This window comes from Pezoporus flaviventris, unplaced genomic scaffold (genome assembly GCF_033815535.1).
Source record: "Pezoporus flaviventris isolate CSIRO_AGI_PZ_B2104156 unplaced genomic scaffold, CSIRO_AGI_Pfla_v1 ptg000049l, whole genome shotgun sequence".
Classification (NCBI taxonomy): Eukaryota; Metazoa; Chordata; class Aves; order Psittaciformes; family Psittacidae; genus Pezoporus; species Pezoporus flaviventris.
This window is the reverse complement of record NW_026892597.1, coordinates 84,631-109,844: the sequence shown is the minus strand read 5'-3', so window position 1 is coordinate 109,844 and position 25,214 is coordinate 84,631. Positions and strand designations below refer to the sequence as shown.

The 25,214-nt window shown below is 49.4% G+C and overlaps 1 protein-coding gene and 1 pseudogene across 1 annotated transcript; one reads left to right on the top strand and one right to left on the bottom strand.

Moving 5' to 3' along the window:
* LOC133277039 (olfactory receptor 1G1-like) lies at positions 1 to 1,624 on the top strand (annotated as a pseudogene).
* A 1,901-nt stretch (positions 1,625 to 3,525) lies between these two features.
* On the bottom strand, positions 3,526 to 21,433 carry LOC133277051 (hematopoietic lineage cell-specific protein-like). Its single transcript, XM_061468568.1, has 15 exons — positions 21,128 to 21,433; positions 19,029 to 19,112; positions 17,327 to 17,400; positions 16,445 to 16,574; positions 15,149 to 15,259; positions 14,483 to 14,537; positions 11,705 to 11,815; positions 11,140 to 11,250; positions 10,477 to 10,532; positions 8,510 to 8,579; positions 8,131 to 8,264; positions 7,052 to 7,168; positions 6,282 to 6,573; positions 5,493 to 5,564; positions 3,526 to 5,133 (listed from the first exon to the last, which is right to left on the bottom strand). Exons 2-15 carry the CDS (start codon positions 19,110 to 19,112, stop codon positions 4,997 to 4,999), a joined length of 1,554 nt encoding a protein of 517 aa, XP_061324552.1. The 5' UTR covers positions 21,128 to 21,433; the 3' UTR covers positions 3,526 to 4,996.
* Between the last annotated feature and the right edge of the window lie 3,781 nt (positions 21,434 to 25,214).

Genomic DNA, 25,214 nt, shown 5'->3' with positions numbered 1-25,214 from the left:
ATGGTAGTCATAGCTGCGCATGGCAGTAAGCAGAACCCTTGTGTCATGGTGAGACTTGAAATAGTATGATGGAAGAAAGGCCAGTTGAGATCCCTGATAATGTAAATTTGCCTGTGGCTTAACAAACAATGTCTCGAGTCACCCCCAGTTAGAACTTGTGCTTTTCTAAGTGTTGGCTATCACAGAGCAAAGCACCCCCAAAATGGTAAAGATAAAGAAAAAAACTCTTCTGACTGGTGCAGGGTGATGCCACATCCCCAGCCAGTGGCTTGGGAAGAGCAAACTTAGTGGCTGTGGCATCTAAGAAATGATGCGACCATGTCTAGGGGCAGGAAAGTATATAGTCACTGTATAAGTGCCACCAGGAGGATGAGACGTGTGTGGTATACTTATCAAGACCAGGGGTTGGGCTGGCAGGAGAACCCAAGAGGTGTGGTTTCACCTTGATGCATACTGTTCTTGGTTTCTTCTGTGTGATTCTCTTGCAGTCAGGTATCCAACACTGACTGGCAGCTCGCTGGACTCTAAAACCTAGTGCATGTGAAATCCCAACATGGGAAGCTTTCAACCGCTATGGAGATAGGACCAAAGCCATCCTACCAGTAAAACCTTTGCCTTCTGGTTGGTGGTGCTTTGGTCCCCTGGCTCACAATCACCACCTCCTCCTCATAGTGCTCATTTCTGCCCAAAGGCCAACTCAAGTGGCCCCATGGCAGGTTCGTGCTGACTCAGGTGTCAGAGTTCGTGTGCCTGGGCTTTCACCACGGTCAGCCCTTCCTTTTTGCTTTTTTCCTGGCTATTTACCTGGCCACACTGCTGGGAAACTCTGCAATCCTCACCCTCGTGTTCCTGGATCCCCATCTCCACAGCCCCAGGTACTTCTTCCTCAGTCACCTGTCCTGCTTGGACATTTGCTGCTCTTCAGTGACAATGCCCAAGATGCTGGCAAATGCCCTGCGTCAGCAGGCAACCATCTCCTGCCATGGGTGCCTGGCAGAGACGTTCTTCCTGATGGGGTGCGTGGGGTCCAAGTGCACACTCCTGGCTGTCATGGCCTATGACCGCTACGCAGCCATGTGCCAGCCCTTGTGCTATGCACAGGCCATGAACCGTGGAGCCTGCATGGCCGCTGCAGCTTGCTGCTGGCTCTGGGGGCTGCTGGACTCTGCCATGCCCACCCTCCTGGCCTCCAGGCTCTCCTTCTGCGCAGCTCCAGCACATCTGTGATGTCCCCTTGCTGCTGAGGGCTGCCTGCAGCAACACCCGCCCCGGCAAAGTGGCAGTCCATACTGCCAGTGTCTCTGTTTGTCGTTGTCTCCTACCTCCACATCCTCACCACCATTCTTGGGATGCCCATGGCCATCAGCCGCTGCAAGGTCTTCTCCACATCCTCTGCCCACCTGTTTGTGGTCGCCGTGTACTTTGTGACAGCCAACCTGAACTACAACTGGCCCAGCTCCGGCTACTCCCTGGCAGCCGACACACTGGTCTCTGCACTGTACTGCATCATTACCCCCATGCTGAGCCCTCTCATCTACAGCTTCGAAACCAGGAGGTGCGGGGGGCCCTGCAGAAGGCTGTGTGGGGTTGGGGCACACTGGGCTCCCCTGGCAGCAATGCATAAGCAGTACCAGGGCTGCCACAGGGTGCTGATGTGGCACCAGTGCCCGTCTAGGGGAAATCTTTGATTTCAGGGCCCCTTGCGCAGACCATGGCTGCTTGTGGCACTCTACCATCACCTGTCTGACCCTCAGCACATCACTGATGGAAGAATGGCAAAATCAAGTGGGGAGCAAGGCTACAGTTCCAGGATTATGTTTATATATTGCAAGTGTTGTGTGCTGAGCTCAGCACAGGACCTGTTGCAGCTGCACTGCCTCCAGGGAATGCTGTAAAAGTTAATTTCATGTGGTACCAGACATGTTCTGGCTCTGAACAAGGCCATGAGCATTCACTTGGGGCTGCCCAAGGTGCACAGCCAGGCGCTGCATAGGACAAGGGGCAGTGTCTATGACTGCAAAATGTGGCCTCCGCAAAAGGGCTGTTACACCATCCTCCTTCCACGCGTGCTTTGGCACAGAGTCTCCTGTCTGTTGGGTTTCTCGAGGCTGCCATGAAAGCTCTGTGGCATTTTGCACATTAGCCCAGCAGCCAGTCATTTAAACAGGCCACCCATTATTCTCCATGCTTTGGTCAAACAGCAAGTCATCAGCACTCAGCCATGAGCTGGAACTGCTTAAATCCTCACCCGAAATGCTTGTTTCACTTTACAGCCATAGCAGAATCAAACTGCAGTTGTGAGCTGTGGCTGGGGATGACAGTGGCTGAGGGCTGGTTGGTGGCATGGGGCGGTTGTGACACTCCCTTTAACCTCTTCCTGGGGCTCTGCAATGGACCCAAGCTCAAATGACTGCAGGGGGATGGGGCAACCCCACTGATGGCCAAACCTGCAGGCAGCTGCATGAGTCAGTGTCCGACGCCATGGCAGAAGAAACGCACAGGCAGCCACCAGTGCAAAGGGCTGCGGGGAAGGAAGCTGGCACAGGCTGCGCAAGCAGATGAGCCCCTGTCTGCAGCTGCGCCACAGAGGGGCACATGCTCACCTATAGCTCAGTTACAAGAGATACCCAGCAAAATCCAGTCTGTTCCCAAAGAAAACTGCTGGAGAGTCAAACCCCAGGCCCATGAGGCATACAGCTTGCTGGGAACAGTTTGCCAGTTCTCGTACACAACACACACTGATTTTATCCTTCAGGGAAAGAAATGCTTCTGCAGCCCATGTGCTGGAACGGCTGCTGCTCCCAGCCAAACAGGTTGCAAGCCTTGCAGCTGGCTCTGCTTGCTATACACCCTTCTTGATTGTATGAAGTTATTAAAAACACCCCTAGTTCAGAGTCTCACTGGGACACACAGAGTCTGTCACAACCAGACCTATTCTGGTGAGCCTCCTGGAAAGGAACATCAGGAAATAATGGGTGAACTGCATGAGGAAAAAAATCAGGGAAGTGATTTCAGAGAGAAAAAACAATAAACCCCAACCCCCCCCCCCAAAAAAAAAAAAAATCAATAGCAGAAAATTGACACTAAAATTGGAAGTTTCTAACCCAAATCACAGTGTGTCATGATGTAAAGGCAGAGACTGTGATTTTTCTCAATATCAAACACTACAGTTTCTCACACACTGCACACATCCCACCCCCCCACACCCCCCCCCCCCCCAGTGTGTCCCTTATTTATTCCTATTGTGATGGTATTTGCATACCACAAAAGAACAACAACTCCTAGAGTGGTATGTTGAGAATCTAGCCTGGAATATACCAGTTCAAGGGAGGGCTTCAGTTTGTGTTGCATTATTACTGAAACCTGTTTTGAACATTAAAAATTCACCTCGTCTTGTATCCCACCTGCTCAGCCTTTCCCCACACCCAGGACGAAGGAGGGCTAGAATCAGGGGCCCTTTTCACTGTGCAAGGAACTGAGCCTCCAACAAACACAGGGACATGTGCTGTCACAGAACAACCAGGATGCAATTTTAGTCAGTTTATTACTACAGCTATGAGAGAGTGACAGATGCTGCCCGGATGAATTCTGCCCAAAGGGGGCAGTTACGAAGTTTATGTACCTTCAGGTTATGCAACTCATTCTTCTCCAAACAGTGTCAGATACGCAGGATATTGTAAATAAAAGCAGCATCCTTTAGATAAGGAGGCTATAGCCAGCACCCTCCAAGTAACTAACTCCATTGTTAATTAAACTGCAGTATTTCTTGACTAGTAAGTCACGCAAAGGCCTGTTTAGGTGTACCTATATTACTGCCACACTGAGGAGGCCTGGCTTCAGCACAGGGACTCACCCAACAGCATGGAGAAGAGGCTGAGCCAAATACTGGATAGGGGAACCTACCTTTAGCACGGACCGCAAAACACACTGGAGCCCTTAGGTTAGAAACAAGCTGTGGGATGGCTCTTCCGGCCCCATCTGCATGTCTACCCTTAGTTACACTGTCAGAGCAGTTAACAGGAGATATGGCACTGTCCTAAAAGTATTCTACTGCCTGTATCAAGCAGCACTTATTCTGATTAATTTGCTAGATTGAAAGGATTTCCCTAGCAGAACAGTCCTCTGATGGGCTGCCCAGATGAGGACAAGGGCAGTAGTTATTAACAAACTCTTTGTTAAGTGAAGCCTTTTAGTATTTTACTCTTGCTCCAAGACAGATTTTCCAGAGTATTTTTTCCTATAAAACAATCTATTTTTTACAGTTCTTTTTTCAAGGTTTATCCCAGAAAATGACAAAACTCCCAACAGCATTCCTGGCACACAGAGGAAAACCAAGTGAGTAATCTCCTACCCTAGCAATGTCATCCCACATTTTCATTGAGCCGGAACACACTTCTGTTGTTTAATGGAACAGTTCACTACAGCCAAGCTTGTGTTTATGTACAGGAAAAGGCAGCAGTGTTCCTGGGATGGTGAAAAGTTCCCAGGACCCAGCCCTGCAATTTGCCCAGATAAACCAGCCTCATGCTGCTTGTGACCAAAGGCAGGTTTGCCCTTCATGGTCCTCTTTTCCTTGACCCCTGGGTACGATAAAATCCAGGGCCCCAGCAACTTAAAAAGGTCCCATAGATTATGTCCCCTCTGCCTTGACTAGGTTAGAGTTGGTGTTTCTTTTCTGTGAATGGCCCTTTCAGAAACAGGAATGGACATAGCTCTGTTTGCAGGCTGACACTGCAGGGCAGGTTAGGTAGAAAAGATGTCTTATACTGCACTCACATGCACTTAAAACATCCCACCTTTCCCATCTGGAAGTGGAGGGGAACCAAAGTCCTTTTGGGCACAGGCTGAAATATTCCCGCAGACACTGCCAGTTTGTTTCTTTGTATTTCTTGCATGCAGACACGCCGGGCCAAGCCAAATCAAGCCAATACCATGCAAAAGCCTGAAGCAGAGAAATGCAGAAGTTTGGACACAAGCTCCTTGGACAATGCCGGTCTCACTGGAGAAGCCTCACATAATTTGCTGGAAAGAGGCCTATTTTGCCCCGGCACTGCCCCCGCCACCAGCCTTCATCTACCATCTCGATGTGTGTGATTATGTCATCAGCATCAAAATAAATCTCATCATCGCCATCTGCAAAAATTGTTCAGAAAAGATAGTCACAATGCAAAAATAACCCAGAAAGAGCTGGATTTACATACACCCATCCCCAAGAGAAGAATATAGAACAAGAATTCTGATAACCCCCAGAGTCCATCTCACCCGACCCCCATCAAACAACACAGATAAATCAGAGAAGGAGCAAGACTTCACATATGAAAGGTGAAGCTTCTCTGTTCCCAAGTCAGGTCCCATTCTGCTTTCCAAGAAGAAGAAATTTAAACCACCTACATCGAAATCACCACTGCTGATGGTGTAAGCCACCACCTCCCTGCCTCACCATGCCAGCCAGCTCCCAGTGCCTCTACTCACAGCCTGGATGGCAGACCCACCTCCTTGGTAATCATAGAGAGCCACTGCACAGGTCCCAGGGTTCTCCACATCATAAACATTGTCCATTTCCCCTGCAGAAGACAGGATGGGCAGATGAGAAAGCTGGAAGCAGCCATATAGGTCTGGTCAGTGCCACCCTCCATCCAGCTGTCAGCCTTCGGGTGAACAACATCCAACCACATCCCTATCAACAGGAAGAGGTTTCCCATGGCTCAAAACATGGTAGGACTTCCCTCCCTTCTGCAACGAGAGAGATGGGGTCCTGATGCTTCATGTTCTTCTCCCAGGAAAAGGCTGGATGTTAACTCCAACCTCTCCACTTACCATCTCCACTACCAGCGAAGCTGCAACAGAAACATCAACAGTAGCCTATGCAGTTTGCTTACATGCTTTGAGGAAGACCACCCTGCACTCCTCATGTGCAGGAGACACCACCAGATCAGGTCTAATGCGCACCAGTCATGTGAGCAACAGGCAGAATTGAGAGGGCACCCCCAGGGCTCAGTGCAGCACCAGCAGTCACTTGCCAGGAGTCACTGTCAAGAGGCAGTGCACCAAGAGAGTCCAGGTCAGCTTCTTTAGAGCTCTCTGGTCCTCCTGCCTGAGCACTGCTCCAGCAGATACTTGCTGCCTGGCCCAGCACCCCATGCAGCATCATCATGGGCTGCTCCCCTGGCCACAGGAGACTTCAGGATAGAAATTCCCTCTGGAGTCTGTCCCATACACCCAGTGTGGTTAGCAGACAGATACAAGCTCCCCCAGACATGGGCTCTTCCATTAGTACTCACCAACAAGCAGCTGGCTCTGGCTGGGCTCCTCAGGAAGCATATTCTCATAGTCCTCATCTCCATCTCCTCCACAGTCATAGATGGCATCCTTTCCCAAGGGGGCTGGCAGCTCCTCATAGTCAGCACCTCCACTAGTACTGTCACAGTAGTCAGAGGGGTCTGGCAGCTCCTCATAGTCTCCACCAACACCCAAACCTTCACTGTAGATTGGCTGATCCTGGCTGGGGTTCTTGCACAGTTCTTCGCTCAGATCTGCTGGCCTTGGTGGCAAAGCGGGTGATGTTTCCTCATCCTTTTCTGTCTCCTGCCATGAAATGAGAAAGTGACAGGGAGGTCACCTACAAAGCACCCACTGCAGGCATCTCTCCCATGACTGCACAGCACTCAACACAAGGGAGCCTGCTCCACTGCAGGTGCTTTTAGTGCTACCATTACACAAATGGAGCACCATCTTCTGGACAATAAGGTCTGTGCTGAACTGGCGCCTGGGATTGCTGTGAAGACCCTCTTGGCCCATGTGTTTGAACCTCTCTCACATACTTAGCTGCAGCTCACTGCACTGCCACTGCACTGACCCAAGAGCTCGTCTCACGGTGTAAGGTGCTGTGCAGCCATGTCCCATCACCATCCCAACATTTTCCCCCTTACTCCTTCCAAAGCCTTTCCCATGCTACAGCTGCACCTCATTTCTTCCTGCAGAGGTTCCCATGAAGCACAGCCCCTCTGTGGTGCAATCCCCTCTGCCTGCTCCCCTTCCTGCCCTCCCTCACCTGCCTTGGCACCTCTTCTTGTGACACAGGTCTGTCTTGGTCAGCACTCCTGGGCACCCTTGCTGGCACAGTGGCAGAGGCTGCCTCTGTGTGATCCTTCTCTCTCTGTGGGACTTCCTGATGGAGAAAAGTCATAAGATCCTCTCAATCCCTTTGAATGAAATCCAGAGCAATGTCCATTCCCAACAGAGCAACTCAGAAAATTCTCCTTCAGCTGAAATCTGTTCCAGCCCACATGAAGCAGCCCTAGGACTGGACACCAGCAGGCCTGTAACCACCATGCGGTCAGCAGAAACTATGTTCAAGGAGAGAACATATCAGGGAGTGCTTTACTGGTGAAACCTTATCTGCACACTGAATGCAGAAACAGCACAGTGTAGAAGGAGGTCTTCTAACTGTGAAGTTTTGGGTGCAATCTCCAGTTTGTAAGACCCTGAATGCAGACTGCTGGGATGGTGATACTGGGGACGTGTGACTGAAGGAGCCTGGGCCAAAGCACGGGAGGTTATGTCTGGGTGCAGACACATTCTGATCTGTGCTGAAAGGAGAAATCCAGTGACAGTTGTGAAGCTCAGCAGCAGTTCCTGGCAGTTACAGGGAAGCAATTTAGGCAAGAGATTACTGTAAAGAGATGAGGTAAAAAGGATGTGGAGCTGCACGGCCCTGAGGAGAAGTCTGCTTTGCGTGGAGGTTGCGTGGAGGCCTCAGAGCAACCTTCCAGTATCTGAAGGGGGCCTATAAGGATGCTGGAGAGGGACTCTTCACCACGGACTGTAGTGACAGGACAAGGGGTAACGTGTTCAAACTTAAATAGGGGAAGTTCAGGTTAGATTTAAGGCAGAAGTTCTTCCCTGTGAGGGTGCTGAGGTGCTGGCACAGGGTGCCCAGAGAAGCTGTGGCTGCCCCATCCCTGGCACTGCTCAAGGCCAGGTTGGACAAGCCCTGGGCAACGTGGTCTAGGGTGAGGCATCCCTGTCCATGGCAGGGGGCTAGGAACTGGATGATCTTAAGGTCCTTTCCATCCCAACCCACTATATAATTCTGTGATTCTGTGATATGTCAAGATGGCCATGGCTCACCTTCCACCGAGCTGCCAGGCACTTGCGACCTTGCCACCTCACCCGGTCCCCCTCTGCCTGCCTTCTCTCCTCCTCTGCTGCCTTAGCCATGTTTTCAAATCGTGACCGCAGGCTGCTGGTGCCACTGGAAGCTCCTGTGGAGAAGGCAGCAGATGAAGTCTGCTCAGTGACTCCCTTCTACACCCCAAGCATCCAGGACAAACCCAGACCTCTGCTCTCCCAGAGCAGCCTGCAGCTCAGCCACCCTCTCCTGCACTTTAACACAGGTCAAATCCACATCCCACCACAGCACATGCCTGCCAGTCTGCTGCCACAGAGGTACCGTGAGGCCCATCCACAGCTTCCCACCAAGCCCAGGACTGGTACTCGACTGTCTCACCTGCCTCCAGTGGTCTCGTTTTCTCATAGCGGGAGGTGGGAGCAGCCATCTCACTGAAGCCAGCAGCACTCTGTGAGAGGAAGTGTCCAGCAGGTTAGACAGGGCTAGTGCTCAGTTTCCCTGCTGGATTTGGCTACTGGTGTCTGCAGGCTTTGTTCCCAGTTGTGTCTGTCTTCATCTGTACAAGTGCCACAGCCCTGAGGAGGCTGCTGGCTGTATCCTGCCCTGCTCTGGGACTGTCTGTTGCCCTCCAGCCAAAGCCAAGGGCTGCTCCTGTTGCAAAGAGAGGCGCTCAGGAGGGCTGAGTGTGGAGCCAAATGGAGGAGGCTGCACTGGCAAGACAAGTGCTGCTCGGAGCAGCAAGGGCTGGGCATTCAAGGCAGAAATGCGTGCTAGAAACATCACAAAGAGCTGAGCAGACAGCTGGCAGTCTACCGCTTCCTGAGGTCCAGGGCCCCGATGTCCCTGTTCCCTGCACTCCCAGTGGGTATGAGACATGGAAGCACTTCCCTATTGGATGCAGAGCTGCAGCTGCCTAACCACGAAAAATCGTGTCCCTTCAGCGAGTTGCTGCCTTCAGTATGTGCATTACGGAGGCATGGGCTGGAAAACATCCAAGTGCAAACCTGTGTGAACAACTGAGATACCGCTGGCTTCATGAGGTGTGAAGAGATGCCTAAACTGGTAATAGCATCGATGGGGTGTTTGCAGCAAAAAAGAAAGTGCAATAGAGTGGCTTAATCTACTTTAATGAGAACACTATTTAATACAAAAAGGAAAGTGTGGGTACGATCCAGCTTTCAGACGAATACAGCCACATTCAGGGTTCTACCTGCAGGTGTCACCAACAGGGTGGTTGGCAAGTTCCTGCCAGCCCCATCCCTGGTTTTGTTAAGGTTTGCAGGCAGATGACTACCCCCTGGACTGAGATTTAGCCAGCTGAACAGACCATAAGAAACTCCTGAACAGGACAGAAAAGCCTGCAGAAGGTAACAACACACCTGCAGAAGGTTACACACACCACCACGAGGAATGGCTAGATTTCACCAGTAGTTAGAGAGGGTGTTATGGGACCAATCATTCACACACAAAGCTGCACTAGCTGGTGAGTAGTACAAGAGGATAAAGAGCCAGACACTGGATCCAGACATGGATCTCTGTAAGGTTCAGAAGAGACTGGGAAGGTCTGCACGTCGAGGGACCAAAGATTCAAGCCAGCTTCTGGGAAGCCTCGTTTATGTCTGGGTGTGACAGCTGCTAACAAACCTTACACCTTATGTAAGACAGCAAGAGGAATGGCAGCCTCAGTGGTACCACCTCACTGGAGGTACTCCAAGGCAAGAACCTCTCTGTATGCATACTGCTCCCTGCATTATCACCTGCCAGTCAGTGCTGGGGACGCCAGGTGGGTCTTCAGTCTGATCCAGCACCTCTCCTGTGTAAGAGACAGTTCCTGCCCAGTGCAATAGCCTGTGGCCTCTCAGACTTCTCAAAAGGCTGCACTTACAAAATTTCTTCTCCAAGGAGCTACCTCAGCTCATCCTGGCTGAATTGGTACTCACAGGACCTGCAGGAGTGACAGCAAAGCAGCCAGAGAGAACACTCCCGGTATCTCATACAGTACTAGATATCCAAGAGGAGACAGCTTAGAAACCTCTTTGTGGCTCTGCTATTAAATCCTGCCCCAAAGCAGGTCTATGACTCTCAGTCTGAGAGTTTAATGCTTCAAGAGCGGCTGACAGTGGAAAAAAAAAAATCCTTTCTTGCATTATAGTCTCCCTGGGCTCATATGGTATCCATCTTCCTCTGCACTCTGGTATTCATACTGGGCCAGCTCCCTCACCCCTGCAGCAGCTGTGCTCTGAGCAGTGAGACCTCACTGCATCTGGGAAGTCTCTGCTCTTGCAGCAGTGCAATGAGCACTGACTAGCAGGAAGCAATTGCAGGCTGCAAGTATAAAGTCTTACCTTATCAACTCTGTCCTTCTGGACCCCGTAACGACCTCCAAATCCCTTGGCATAGTCTGTATGGAAAAATAATGAGGTGTTGTATAATATTTTACATTTTGAGTGCGCCTCTCACTTCAGCATGCTGTGACCAATGATACATGATAGCTTTGTCTGCATCTTATCATATATGGAACTAAATATAATACAGGCAAAATGCTCTGGGCACTAGCTTGTAAGACTAATTCTTCATTTCCTTCAGGAAAGGGCACAATCGTTCAGTGCTGTACACTGGCAGATCTGTTTCCCAGGCACTGGGGTGAGAAGACAGTCATGCCATTTGACTGCAAAGTTGACTTGATCACTGAAGTTAAGCACACAGTCATGCCTTTCCTGGAACCTGCTTTGCCTTGTTCCCATGTGCTCATCTGCTCAATGAGCTTATGATCAGGCATGTAGCTCCCAGAGAAAGCACAATATAGTCTGGGAAGCCTCATTCAGGGACTTGCACTTACCCAGTCATGCACCTACTCTGGCTGAGTTTACCCTTGTGCTTTGAGGATTCACAACATACTGTACGCATTCAGTTTCCATCAGCTAAATCACTGTCAAGTACGAAGCACTAACTCTAGGTCTGTGTGTGCTCCAAGGCAATTGTGCCGCTACCTCTGGCAGCAGTCCTACCTGTTTGGGACGCATGAGGCTGCACTTCCTCCTGATGGTCCCAGCCAAGGGCACTCTTGTCCTGACGATCTCTCTGGACCCCAAATTTCCCACCGAAGCCCACAGAATAGTCTTCAGCCACAGGGATCCAGATCACAGCATGGAAGAGAACAGACAAGGGAGGGAAAGAGAAAAGTGGCAGCACTGTGAGTTGAGGCTTTTCTCACAGGGGCAACAGTCTTTTCCCTTGCTAGGATTTAGAGAAAGACACGGGGCAAGGTCAGACTCCCCTACTGGTGTCTGCAGCAACAGCCCTTCCACTTCCCTGGGGCATGTCACCTGCTATTAGCCCCTGGGTCTCCTCTGCACCCCTCCTTTGGTGACATACTGCCCAGATCCCTGTGCCCATAGAAACCTGCTGCTCCTCTTCATTTAGCTGGAACTTTTCCCAGCAGTCACACCCCAGGTAATGGCTTTCCTCACCTGACCAAGCCCATCCATGCAGCAGGTTGCAAACACCAAGGAAAGCCCCAGCAGCACATTCCCGAGCTCAAGTACTGACATGCCTGATGCACCCCCAGCTCACCTTTCTGAGAGTCGTGCTTCTCTGCCTCACTCTTGTAGTCGAATCCCACTGCCGCTTTGTCCACCTTATCCCTCTCCAAACCATAACGGCCACCAAAACCCTTGGAGTAATCTGAGGTGGTGCATGGAGTGAAATACTGCCCTGAGCACAGGGCTAATGAAGGGAGGGGGTAAAGATGGGGAGCAGCACTGGGGAGGCGCAGCAAGGAGGAGGAAGAACAGCAGGGATGATGGAAAATGCTAGAGAAAGCAAGGAGTTTGGAGGGGACTGGGTAGATGGCAGGGAGCACCATGAGGACCCTTACGGATGAGGGCCCATGAGAATGGGTGCCCAGGGCAAGTGTGGGTGATGGCAGCAAGAGAGCCTGAGGGTTGTGGGCAGCAGGAGATACAGCAGGCTGAAAGGGCAAGGAAAAAAAGCAACATGGCAAGAGCAGCGAGGGAGGCTGTAGGAGCTCAGCCACTCAAGGACGCAAAGCCAAGACAAGATTTCGGCACTGACAGTCTGGGCATCCACCCACTAATGAACCACCAGAGAGAGGATTTCAGCCTGTGGTCTGCCAGTCTCTGAAAAGGTCTGTGCATAAGTATACTGAGCCCTTGAAAGCACAAAAGATGGCAAAGTTTTGTTGTACAGCTTACATTTGCTATAATGGAATCTCAGCTTCTACAAGGAAACCACTGCCTAGAATCAGCAGCAAAGGCTGAAACCCATGTTTCTGCAGACATGCTCCAGCTCTTCCCCCACATTGTCTCTGACACACTCGACCATTATGTGATAGAGGCACAGCAAATCTTCCTTACACATCCCCTTTCCCATCTGCTGAACTAGTAATGTATTAACTACTTCAGCTGTGTTTACTTACTCTCCAAGGACTACTTGTTATTGTCCTAAGAAATTTCAGCCTCTATCCTAGCTTCTGGCTGCATAAAGACACCTTCCTCTCAGCGGACTGGTCTGCCAGCTCTGTTTCCAAATCCTTCTGAAGAAGTAAATCGCAGTTACTTTCTGTTCCCTGACCCTATTCTTACAGGTGTGCATTTCATAGGAGTTGAGGATTCTCCAGCAAATTCAGCCTTATCAACTCATGAAGACTGTAATCTACAGAAATAGGCATGAAAACATTTTGTATTCAAGAATGGCTGTTTCATGGCAGCTCAGTCACTTAAGGATGAGTCTGTAAATCCCAGAAATTTCTTAAACTTTCCTCAATTAAACTATTATTTACGCATTAGGCCACTATAAAATGGACTTTTTAGGATGCTGCTTTCAGCAAATACAGATTTTATGACTGTTACCTTGACGGCAGGGTTTCCAGCATGGACACATTTTTATGAAAAACAATCCTTACACCTTCCCCTATTTCTAACATTTTCATTTTGTCCTGAGTGGTTTCTGTGGTTTTAAACAGCCTGATGAATTTCTGTGTCCACAATCTAGTATATGGGAATGCATTAACGTAGCACAAGTGCATGCAATTTGTTAACTTACGATCAACCAAGAATGCCTCAGAATATCTTCCTTCTTTTATAATTTTCTCTGAAATGAACAGTTCTTTTCCCGGTAACGCAGTATTCCTCACGTGTATCGGACCTTGCCTCTGATCTTCTCTTGGTTGCAAAATGTTTAAAACATCTTTAGCTTCAGTTGTTGCAATGAAAATTCTTAATGAATTGTAATGGCTTAAGCCCAGCCGGTAACTCAGAACCATGCAGCTGCTCTCTCACGCCCCCCTTTCTTCCTCCACTGCTCCCAGAGGAATGGGGAGGAGAATCAAAAGAATGTAAGTCCCATGGGTTGAGATAAGAGCAGTCCAGTAACTAAGGTATAACACAGACCACTGCTGCTACCACCAGTAATGATAATGATAAGGGAAATAACAAGGGCAGAGAATATAAAACTAAAAGGGGAAAAGGAAGCAATAACCACAAGTGATCCCAATGCAATTGCTCAGCACCCACCAACCAATACCCAGCCCAACCCCAGCAGCAATCTGGGCCTTGCGGGTGATTCCCCCCAGTTTCTATACCGGGCACGAGGTGCTGTGGTATGGAATACCCCTTTGGCTAGTTTGGGTCAGGTGTCCTGTCTCTGCTTCCTCCCAGCTTCCCATGCCCGTCTTCACTGGCAGAGCATGAGATTGGAAAAGTCCTTGATTGGAGTAAACATTACTTAGCAACAGCTAAAACACTGGTGCGTTATCAGCACTGTTCTCAGACTAAAGCCAAAAACAGCTCTGCACCAACTACTAAGAAGGAGAAAAATAACTGTTACTGCTGAACCCAGGACATAAATATAGCTGCTTGTATGGACATGTCAAAGTTCGCTGAATCATCTCCAGAACTGTGCACAAGTTTGGGTGCTGTGGAGGCTTTTGTTCACGTATTTATTGTTGTTCCTTTTCTTATATGCCACTTTTTCAGAAACCACTTCTAAAGTGCTTGGGTTCCTTCTGGAGCAGCTGCTCAGAAGGACTTTTAGACAAAAGAAAGCATCATCCCTCCATCAGGAGTGCATGTGGGGGTGTCTTCCCTGCTCACTTATCATGTGGTTTCTGTCAAAGCAAAACTAGAGATAAGTGGAATATACAACAGAAGAGTGGTGACAGGATAGCAGGGAATGGGGCTGTAAGGGTGTCTGACTGGGAACAGGAATCTTAAACAAGAGACGGGACAGGGGTAACAAAGGCGACTGTGCCACAGCATACAGCAGGGGATATTGGGAGCAAAAGAGAAGCTTGGAAAAGTGTCAAGGAGCCACGTGTGCCCATGGACTTGCCTGTCTGGGACGAGTGTTTCTCCACCTCACCTTTGTATTCAAACCCCAGTGCTGACTGGAACAAGAAGGGAAGGAATGTCAGTGGTCCTGTGGACCAAGCTGGGTCCCATCACCCTCCCCCAGGGGACAGGCTGGGACCTCGGGACCCTGCTCTCTGTCTTGTGGTGGCTGGTACAGGTCTCCTCAGCCTCTCACACCATCCCTGCTGTCCCTGTTAGCAGTGTGCCCAGGAACAGGCCCTTGCAAGAGCCCATGCACTCCAGGAAAGAGGGCCACAATCCTGACCCCACAGGCAAGGTGCCTGGGCAGCATCTGATGCCAGGATGTGCACAGCAGGGGCACCATCCTGCTGTCCCCATCCAGTCCTGCTACTGCCATCACAGTGCATGGCACAGCTTGGGGCTTTGGAGATGCAAAATGCCACAGTCCCCAAGACAAATGCAGTGATGCCTGGATAGGACAGTGCAAACATGTTAATGCACACCGGAGAGTTAATCTCCACAGCTGCCCTGCAATTTGTCCTGAATCACTGTCCTGCATACAGGAGGTGAGCTCCCTGCTGGACCTGCACCCACCAGCCCTTTGAAAGCTGCAGCCACAATCCTAAAGGTAGGACGGGGTTTTAGGGGCAGCACTGAGCACAGATCGCTGCCCTGTCCAACACACCTGGTCAGCCCGGTCCCGCTGGACTCCATACTTCCCCCCAAAGCCTTGGGCTGCATCTGTCTGCGAGGAGTGTTTCCCAACATTGGCAATGTACTCGTGGCCAACTGCACACTGAGAAGAGAGACAGCATGACATGAGCACCCATGGGCAGACTGGCAGGGTAGACAGAGACACAGGCACCACACAATTGCTCTGCCCCACTGCCGAGTGCTTGCAGCCACGACGTGACAGGTCCAAACTGGTGGTTCAGTGCTGGTGGTGGCAATCCCTTCTGCCCAGCCTTTGCCAGTACCAGCTGTGCACTCAGACCTGTGGTGCAGCTTCAAAGGCAACCATCACATACAGCTGGCCCCACTGCCAGCTCATCATGCACACTGTGGGATTCTGAATACCTGCTGCTCCCAAATGCCAGTGGAGTAGAGTCATGGACAATCACATGGGGAAACTGCGGCAGACACAGCTGAACACCCACAGGCAGCAGGGCTGGTGCCTGCTGCCTGTCTGAGAATGAGGGTCAGCACACATGGCTGGGATAACCCTTTATGCCTAACACAGGGCAAGCCAGGGTCCTGCTGCTACCTGCCAGAGGCAGCGTGGCCAGGAATCGCTCACGCTCCTTGGGAGAAGGGCCAGAGGCTGAATGATTGCAACATCCTGGTGAGAGTGGATGAAGGCTGAGGAACTGCTCAACAAAAACAGCCTCACTGCTCCAGCAGAAGGGTCTGAGCTTGGCTGGTTCATTTCTGCCTCCTGGAAAGGTCTGTTTCTCACCCTGCCATCCTGGCATCATGCATACCCACAGCAACCCCATATATCGAGTGCTACTGCAATCTTATCACTTCACTTCTGAAAACAAGTAAGTATTAAATGCTGAAAGGTATACCAAGATTATGATTATCAGAAACATAAACCAGATGTTACGTGAGAACAGAGAATATGAACTAGAGCTTCACCATGGGGAGATATGACAGAGGTCTGCAGTGGAGAACATGAGGAGAGAATTATTACTCATTAGTTCTCCAAGCACAAGTAGGGAAGTACCTAATGTCATTGTTATGCAGCAGGTTTGAAACAAGCCACAGAAAGTCCTTTTTCACAGCTAAGGGGAGTGTTGCAAGGAAGTTCTAGAGACGTATTATACAAATGGGTTCAAACAGATCCTGAAGAAAGATTATGGGCCAGCTAGACATGTGCAAATGTGCTCAGCTATGCCATTCTCTCCCTTGAGAAAAGAGGGATGCTTTTTCCTTTATGAGGAGAAGACATCCACTGGGGACAAAGGAAGCCCTCTGTTACCTTATCCATTCGGTCCCTCTCTGTTCCAAATTTGCCCCCGTAACCATAGGAGGCCTTGGGGCCAGTCTCCAGCTCCTTCTTCTTGGTGACTTCATGCTCCTCTGACACCTTGTTCCTCAGCTGGTGGATGCTGGTGAGATAAGAGAGGGTAAATCACTGTGGGATTTTGCAGACCCATGCAACCAGGTGGAGTGTCCCAGCGCCACTGTACCAGAGCACAGTACAGGGCAGGATGTAAACCTGCTGCCAGCTGCCACCACATGCCCCCACACCGGGCCCCTCTGTGTGGCAGCCACACATACACACCCACTGCACACGGGCAGGGCATGCCGCTACCCTAGGGCTGGCGATAAGACCCAGAGCTGCAGGCTCAGTGAGCGCATCCAGCCCCCAGCCTGCAGATCCCACTCAAGGCTACACCCCACCTTCAACGGGAGACCACACTTCCGTGTGCCTGTGTGCTGCACTGGCCACACTGTGCGGGGCACTACGGGGATGTGCAGGGCAGTACTGGGATGTGCAGGGAGCTGCTGGATAGGGTCTGGTTTGGCCACGGAAGGTGCAGGAAGCCTTTGCCGTGGGGACAGCCGCTGCCTGGACATACGGAACAGTTCCCCTCTCAGCACACGGGCGGTCTCTGAGCTCTACCCGTGGTGCAGCCCCAGCCCCAGCCCCAGCCCCAGCCTCAGCCCCCGGCAGCACCCGCGCAGGCCGCAGCCCCGATCCCCTCCTGCCCGGGGCCAGGCCACCGCCGCGCTGTTCCCCGTACGAGGCTCCCAGAGGCGGGGCCCCGACGCCCTCTCCCTCCCGCCCCGCCGAGCATCCGCCCTCATGTGGCGGGTTTCAGCCCCGGCGTAGCGCTCCGCATCCGGCCGCACTCACTCGATGTGCTCGCCGCGGCCGGAGCCCTCGATGGTTTTCGCTCCCCAGCGCTGCTCCTTCTCGGAGATGTCGTTCTGCGGAGCGAACCGCAGCCGTCAGCGGGCCCGCAGCACGGGGCTCCGGCCAGCAGGGCTGCGCCTGGGTCCGGGCACGGCCCACGGAGCCGTGCAGGGCTGGCAGCGGGGCTGCGAGCGGCTCCATCCCCCCTGCTCTGGGAGGAGCTGGGAAACGAAACCGCTGTGGAGATGAATTGTGTAGGAAAATATGGGGAAAACACCGACGCGAACGTTTCACCCAGGTCCGCTTGAGGTCCGCCTCAGCTTTGTTCTGAGAGCGCTTGTTTTGTCCACGTGTGGAGGTTTATTTGATGAAGCGTCAGTAACGGTAAAGCTTAACATATGCATATGCAAAATAAAATCTGAAATTAAGACAAAGTTTTTTTTCTGTGCAGGCTTATTTTAATGCCCCCACAAGTAGAAAAAGTGAAATAAAATCTCAAAATACTGGGAGTGCTGGGGGGGGCGGGGGGGGGGGGAAGGTAATCATTAATGATTTGGAACTTAGGGGAGGGGAATTGCTTTTGTCCCAAACTAGAATTTCTTACTGGAAATAACCAGGCAAAGCTGAATGTTGAAAACATCAAGCTCTTATGTAACAGAAGAGACTCCATCAATAAACTGTCTTGGAAAGGAAACCAAAATCTCAGCAGCACTCAGAAGAGACCTGTGGCTCTAAAGCATGGCTGGCGCTCCCCAGCACCAAGAGGAGAAGGACTTGCTGTGCTCTGTGCTCCTAAGAGTTTTAGAAAATGGGTATGAAGAATGAGATGTCAGTGTCTTGATGCAGCAAAGGACCGTTCAGGTCACCCAAACCCAGAAGGTAAAGCAGTGCAGAAAAATCATGTAAAGTCAAAACAATGGGTGATAAATTGGAAATGAATGGTAATGTAGCAAGTACAAAAGTAAAGCATATAGAAAAAAAATAATCCTAATTGTATCTGCTCAACGATGGTTCCAAAATATTTACCATTAAGGAGGGAGTACTAAACATGGGATTATGTGCAATTATGTGCAAGAGTAGCAACTGTGCTTTGGCCAAAAAGCCAAAGTGCAAGTAACTTAATAGGAAAGAAATAGAGAATCAAATAGAAAAAGACAGTCATGACACCAAATGCATGAGGTTCCCACAGGCTGAGACTTTCTATTCTTTTACCATCTCACCTAGAGAATTAGACTGGAAGAAAACAAGGTTATTTGGAGGGATGGAGCTCCATCTGCCCAAGGTGACATAAATAGAGTAGGATTCTTTCGTTTCGACAAAAGACAGATGAGGGCAATGCTGAAACCCTGTACAATTACAAACATCTTGGGAAAGAGAAAATGTAAGTCTTTGCTATTTTTGTAATATAAGTTGTGAGGACAACTTGGTGAAGTTACCAGGGAGCAAGTTCAAAAGAAACTAAATATTTTATACTTGTGATACACTGATGTAGGAAGTTCTGGAGACTAAACATAGGTATAGGTCAGAAATGGATTACCTGACCTGACAGTAACAGCAAGGAGCTGTTGGGACTTGGCTGATCTGCTCAGGCAGTGGTGCTCTCACCACAGCCAAGCTCCAAGCCCTGGCCCAGCTGAGCAGCATGTGCCAAGGGCCCTTCACAGCACCACCAGCACTGTGAATTAGCCCACCAAACACTCACCACGAAGTCAGGGTCAGTGTCCCAGTCGTCTCCCTGCGCCTCAACCTTCACTGACACGTCATGTCCCACAGCTGCTTTCCACATCTGCACAAGGAGGACATGGCATTACCCAGAGCCAAGCCTGTGGACACTGCTGGCTCACAGCCATGGGAATGTCAGACCACAGGAGTCATGACAGAACTTGGCTGGAAAGGACCCCTTGCATCTGCCTTGCTAGTCTCAGTCTCTCACACAGTGCAAGGCACCCAAAATAGTTAACTTTTGAGCCCCAGCAACACTAAGTGAAAACCACAGTCCTCAGGCACACTGACTCCACAGTTCAAATGCACACCGTATTCTAATGCAAATTAGTACTAGTAAAGTACAGTTCCCTGCTTTAACTTCCTTTCTGCCACCATGATGCAATGCTTATTTACCTGAGGTTGGACTCAAGTTTCTGTGTGTTTTCCAACCTTTTCATCACACCTAGTGTGCTAGAGAAGGTTCAGAGAAAAGCTGCATGTGCTCTGACAATACTGGTACAGTGCACTGTGTGGGGTTTATGTCTGTTGGGGGGTAAAAACGGGCTAAAATCCTAAAGTGTGCAGGGCGGAAAAGGCTGAAGCTGCTGTGCTGTGGCTTGTACAGGGTGTCCAGAGAAGCCTGGAGGAAGTGATAGGCCCATGAAGAGGAAGTTAAATAAAAGTAATGTGAAATCTAAAACTCCTGCATTTCATTTTCAAGGTGACAGTGAAAAAACACGATGAAAAGGTGCCTTCCAAACAACACAGTTCATACAAAATGAGAAACAGACGATGAAACAGTTTGCTTGTCCCTGCACAACAGAGCCACCATTCTCAGCAGAGCTCTCACATCCCACCACCTATTACTGCCTGTGGTGCTGAGGAGCTCTGTTGTTCTTACTGATGCTCAAAGCAGCTTTTCACTGGAGCAGAGACAAAGATGGATCAGAATGAGAATGTGCAGCTAAGATGAGGCTGCTGAGCCCTATTTCTATCACTGCAAACATCACATAAACCTGTAAACAAACCAACAGGAGGGAAGAGAAAAACTTTGTGATGGATCCTCATTTAACAGCACATTTTTATTAAGTGCTTCTTGACACCACTAACTCCTGAATGCTACAACCATACAGTACAAACTAGCCCCAAGTGCCCAGGACAGTTGCTTTCTGTGCAAGAAAATGCTTATGCTGAACAAGTCATTGATTGTACAACACAAAAAGCTGTCAAGTGAATCACCTTCCAGTTCAGCACAGTGCACTGCTCAGTTCAGTTGCAAGCTACCCTTACCAACTGTCTAGAGAATCCACAGCGTAAGACTGGAGAGCAAAGACAACAGAAACTGAAAGAGCACAGCAGAACACAGCAGGTCTGCAGCATGATTCCGCTGTGTGTGTATGCACTGACACTAATCTTATGACAAACTGAATATAGTCAATTGCAAATAGAAGCAGGTGAAGTAGGAAGGCTCATGTGGACAATATATAGCATGATAAATGCCCCTCAGTAATTTATTGGCATCTCTCACTCCAAAGATTTTGAAAGCTTGTGTCTCATTTTTTGTTAAGGATAACTCAAGAGCAGTATCCAGCTGGCACAGGGCTGGTCCACAGGGCAGTTCTTTGAGCAGCTAGCTCAGGTGCAGGTGCTTCAGGATTTTAAAGACAACTGTAAATGGGTCTTGACCGCCTCTTGTCCACAGCCAGCCACCATGCATCTTGGGAACCATGACAAACCTCAGACTCTAATCACACCACAAGGCTCCAGATACTCTCTGTAATGATGAACATCAGAGTAGCAGCTCAAACCTTCAGTTTGTTTCATCCCATTTTTCCCCCCTGAAAGTATCCACTACAGCACAAATACAGGGCTGCCACACCAACACAGTCATACTAGTTGACTTAGAAGCATGTTTCTTCAGAGCCTCAAGCGCAAGAGGAACTAGGATGACCAAAGAACAGACTGAGAAGCAAAAGCTGAGCACTATCAGCTCACACAAGCTGCGTCAGGAAGGAAGGAGTGCTCTTTGCCCACCAAAACCCTACATTTTTTGATGTTTCTCACTTTCCATTCTCAGCCCCCACTCAGCTTTCTTACCTTAAAGGTGCACCAGCTCCTGCTGGCAAACCTGCTGCTTTCTGCTCAGGCACCTGTTGGTCGCAGCAGCTTTTGGACTATGGCTGACTCTGAGTTCCTGGTTTAGCTTCAGCTATCTTCACTTCCTGTGTCCCAGCCCCCAGTTCTGCTCAGTTATGAGCACCAAAACCTGCCCTGGTGGCTGTGGTTCCCTTGCATGCTGCCTGTGCTCTGTGGGACTGACAAGGCTTATACCAAGGATCCAAACTGCTGACTCCGTGCGTAGTGCTGGATGGGGCACAATTACATTTCTTAGTGTGCAAAACCAGATTGTGATTTCCATCTTCAGCTCTTCCAGAAAACCATTCTGCCATAAGAGTACAAGAGAGTTAAAAGGCTGAAGCCCTTGGGCTTCACAGTTACAAGGAGATCCAAAGAAAGCAAGCTACTGCTTACAGAACTTGTTACGGAATTTGACTCAGTGCTTTAAAACACAATTAAAAATATATATACAGACAGACTGACAGACATACATGAAAGATCTTCCAGGTATTACACATACATGTATTCCAGGTATTCCATACATGTATTCCAGGTATTACACATACATGTATATACAGGTATTACACATTCCATGTATTACACATACATGAAAGATCTTCCAGGACCAGAAAAAAAAAAAACACAACAAAAAAATGGAGATTAAACTAGGAAGAGGGAAAGCATGTAGTTAAAGAATCCTATGCACTTACAGATCAAACTCTTTGGTACAGTGCTTACTGATGGGAAGTGCACATTTGGAATGAGTAGCATGAATCACACTAGTTTAACACTAGATAAACATCTCAAAACAAAATAACATCCTTACCGAATGAGCGAAACAAGAAAAGCTCCTGGAGGAGTCATTTCTGATTGACACAATGGCAAAACATACAGGGCTTAGAATAGAACAGAGTAGAATAGTTCAGTCGGAAGAGACCTACAGTGATCACCTAGTGCCTGACTACTTCATGGCTGACCAAAAGTTAAAGCATTTTCCATGTTAAAGACATTGTCCCAGTGCCTGTTAAACACTGAAGCTTTGGGCATCTCTCCAGGAAGCCTCTTCCAGTGTGTGATCACCCTCTTGGTAAAGAAATGGTTCCTAATTTAACACTACACTGCACAATAGTGTTGTCTCTAAACTGGAGAGGCCTGGATTTGATGCACGGACCACTTGGTGAATAAGGAATTGGCTGGATGGTCACATTTAAAAAGAGCTAAGGTCAATTGCTCAATGTCCACATAGTGGCCAGGGACAAATAGTGTTCCATAGGGGTGAGTACTGGGACTGGTGCTGTTTAAAATCCTTATCAGTGACATGGATAGTGGGATTGAGCACCCTCAGCAAGTTTGCTGATGACATCATGGTGTGTGGTGTGATCGACAGGCTGGAGGGAAAGGATGGGATCCAGAGGGACCTGGACAGGCTGGAGAGGTGGGACTGTGTGAACCTCATGGAGTTCAACAAGTTCAAGAAGGACAAGCAAGGTCTGCACACAGCTCAGAACCACCCCCTCCCCCCCACCGGATGCTGGGTTGCACCCCCAGAGCATGAGCAGCAGCTCAGGGAGGGGATTCTCCCCCTCTGCTGTGCTCTGGGGAGAGCCCCCCTGCAGTCCTGATCCAGCTGAGATAGATCCTCATTTCAGGGATCTCATGACCTGAAAAACAAGGTGCTTGGTTACAGCCAACATGGCTTCACTAAGGGGAAATTCTGCCTGACCAATTTGGTGGCCTTCTATGATGGGGCTACAGAACTGATGGACAGGGGTAGAGCAGTTGATGTCATCTATCTGGACTTGTGCAAAGCATTCGACACTGTCCCACATGACATCCTTGTCTCTAAATTGGAGAGACATCAATTTGATGGATGGACCACTCGGTGGATAAAGAATTGGCTGCATGGCCGCACACAAAGAGTTGTGGTCAATGGCTCAATGTCTGGCTGGAGACCAGTAACGAGTGATGTCCCTCAGGGATCGGTGTTGGGACCGGTCTTGTTCAACATCTTTGTCGCTGACATGGACAGTGGGATTGAGTGCGCCCTCAGCAAGTTTGCCGATGACACAGAGCTGTGTGGTTCGGTTGATACCCTGGAGGGAAGGAATGCCATCCAGAGGGACCTTGACACGCTTGTGAGGTGGGCTGATGCCAACCTCATGGAGTTTAACCATGCCAAGTGCAAGGTCCTACAGCTGGGTCGGAGCAATCCCAGGCACAGCTACAGGTTGGGCAGAGAAGAGATTCACAGCAGCCCTGCGGAGAAGGACTTGGGGGTGCTGGTCGATGAGAAAATGAACATGAGCCAGCTTCAGTGTGCGCTTGCAGCCAAGAAAACCAACTGTATCCTGGGCTGCATCAAAAGGAGCGTGACCAGCGGGTCAAAGGAAGTGATCCTGCCCCTCTACTCTGCTCTTGTGAGACCTCACCTGAAGTACTGCGTGCAGTTCTGGTGTCCTCAGCATAAAAAGGACATGGAACTGTTGGAACAAGTCCAGAGGAGGCCACGAGGATGATCAGGGGACTGGAGCACCTCCTGTATGAAGACAGGCTGAGGAAGTTGGGGCTGTTCAGCCTGGAGAAGAAAAGCTGTGTGGAGACATCATGGAAGTCTTCTGATGTCTGAAGGGGGCCTATAAGGATGCTGGGGAGGGATTCTTCATTAGGGACCGTAGTGGTAGGACAAGGTGTAATGGGTTCAAACTGTAACAGGAAGTTTAGATTGGATATAAGAAAGAAGTTTTTTACTGTGATGGTGGTGAGGCCAGGTTGTGAATGCTCCATCCCTGGTGGTGTTCAAGGCCTGCCTGGACAGAGCCTTGGATGAGATGGTTTAGTGTGAGGTGTCCCTGCCCATGGCTGGGGGAGTTGGAACTGGGTGATGTTAAGGTCCTTTCCAATCCTAACTGTACTATGATTCCATGAAATATGCCCAAATGCAAAGACAAGCAAATCCAAGCAGGTCTTGTTTTACTGAAATTGCTTTCATTATTAAAGTGCTATTTTGTTCTTTCGTCATGGCAGTAAAAGCTGAAAAAGGCTGAGGGAGAGGTGAGACAGAAGAAAAAGGTAATCTCCAGAGGCATTCAAATAATACGAAGAAACAGAGCTTCTGCTATCAGCGTACAAGGAAGTGTACACAAAAGTGACCTACAGTCCTGTGATGATCTTGTAAAAGTTATGATACAGCAGCTCCATACCCATCAGCAGACCTTACATGACAATAATATACAAATTTCACCAGAAAAATAATTTTTATTATATATACATGTCCCAGGAAGCTATAGGCAAAGTATTTGGTCTCTCAATTTTATAAAGTTGAGGAAGTCCACACAGATAATCAAGGGTAGTGCACAAATGGATATGTAATGCCAATGTTCTGGACCTGCCAGAAATCCAGTTATTTTACCATGATGAAATCATGTCAGCCTCAAACAGGCTTTGTTTACTGGCTAGAGAAATCTTACTTTACCAGCAATATCAGAAGCATTATTTCTTTCCCATGGGAAAAAAACATGACTGTTAATGCTATAGTAAGAGGCAAACAGAATCCTTCTAGCAAGTACTCTGAACAGAATGACCACTTGGTCTCTTGACAGGGAACTTAACTGGAGCTATCTTCTTTGCATTCAGCATTCTCCCCTTGGAACAGGGTGGTCTCAATTCCAGGACATACTCAAGAGCTCTTTAGAAAAGACAGCTTTCCATGTATGAAATAAGATCAAGTCCATTTACATCAGTTTGCTTTAGATCCAATGACCAGCACTAGCTTTCTACAATAGACTTTTCCTAACGCAGAGATGTCAGAAGGTTTTGAAATTGCAGTCCCCTCCTCAGCATAGGGAAAACAGCTTATTTCTGGAGCTTCTGCTTTTGATTTGGGCCCACATTCCACATTCCGGAACCCTTAAACACAGCCTGCACAGGTTTAATCTTGTGGCAAGGCTTCAGTGGATTAGAATGCTGGAGCATGGCTGCTCTGATTTCAAGAGGTATGCAAGCACCTTCCATCACTTAGAGCTAAAAAGTTTTTTCCTATTCCTTTTCAATAGCTAAGTTACTGGCA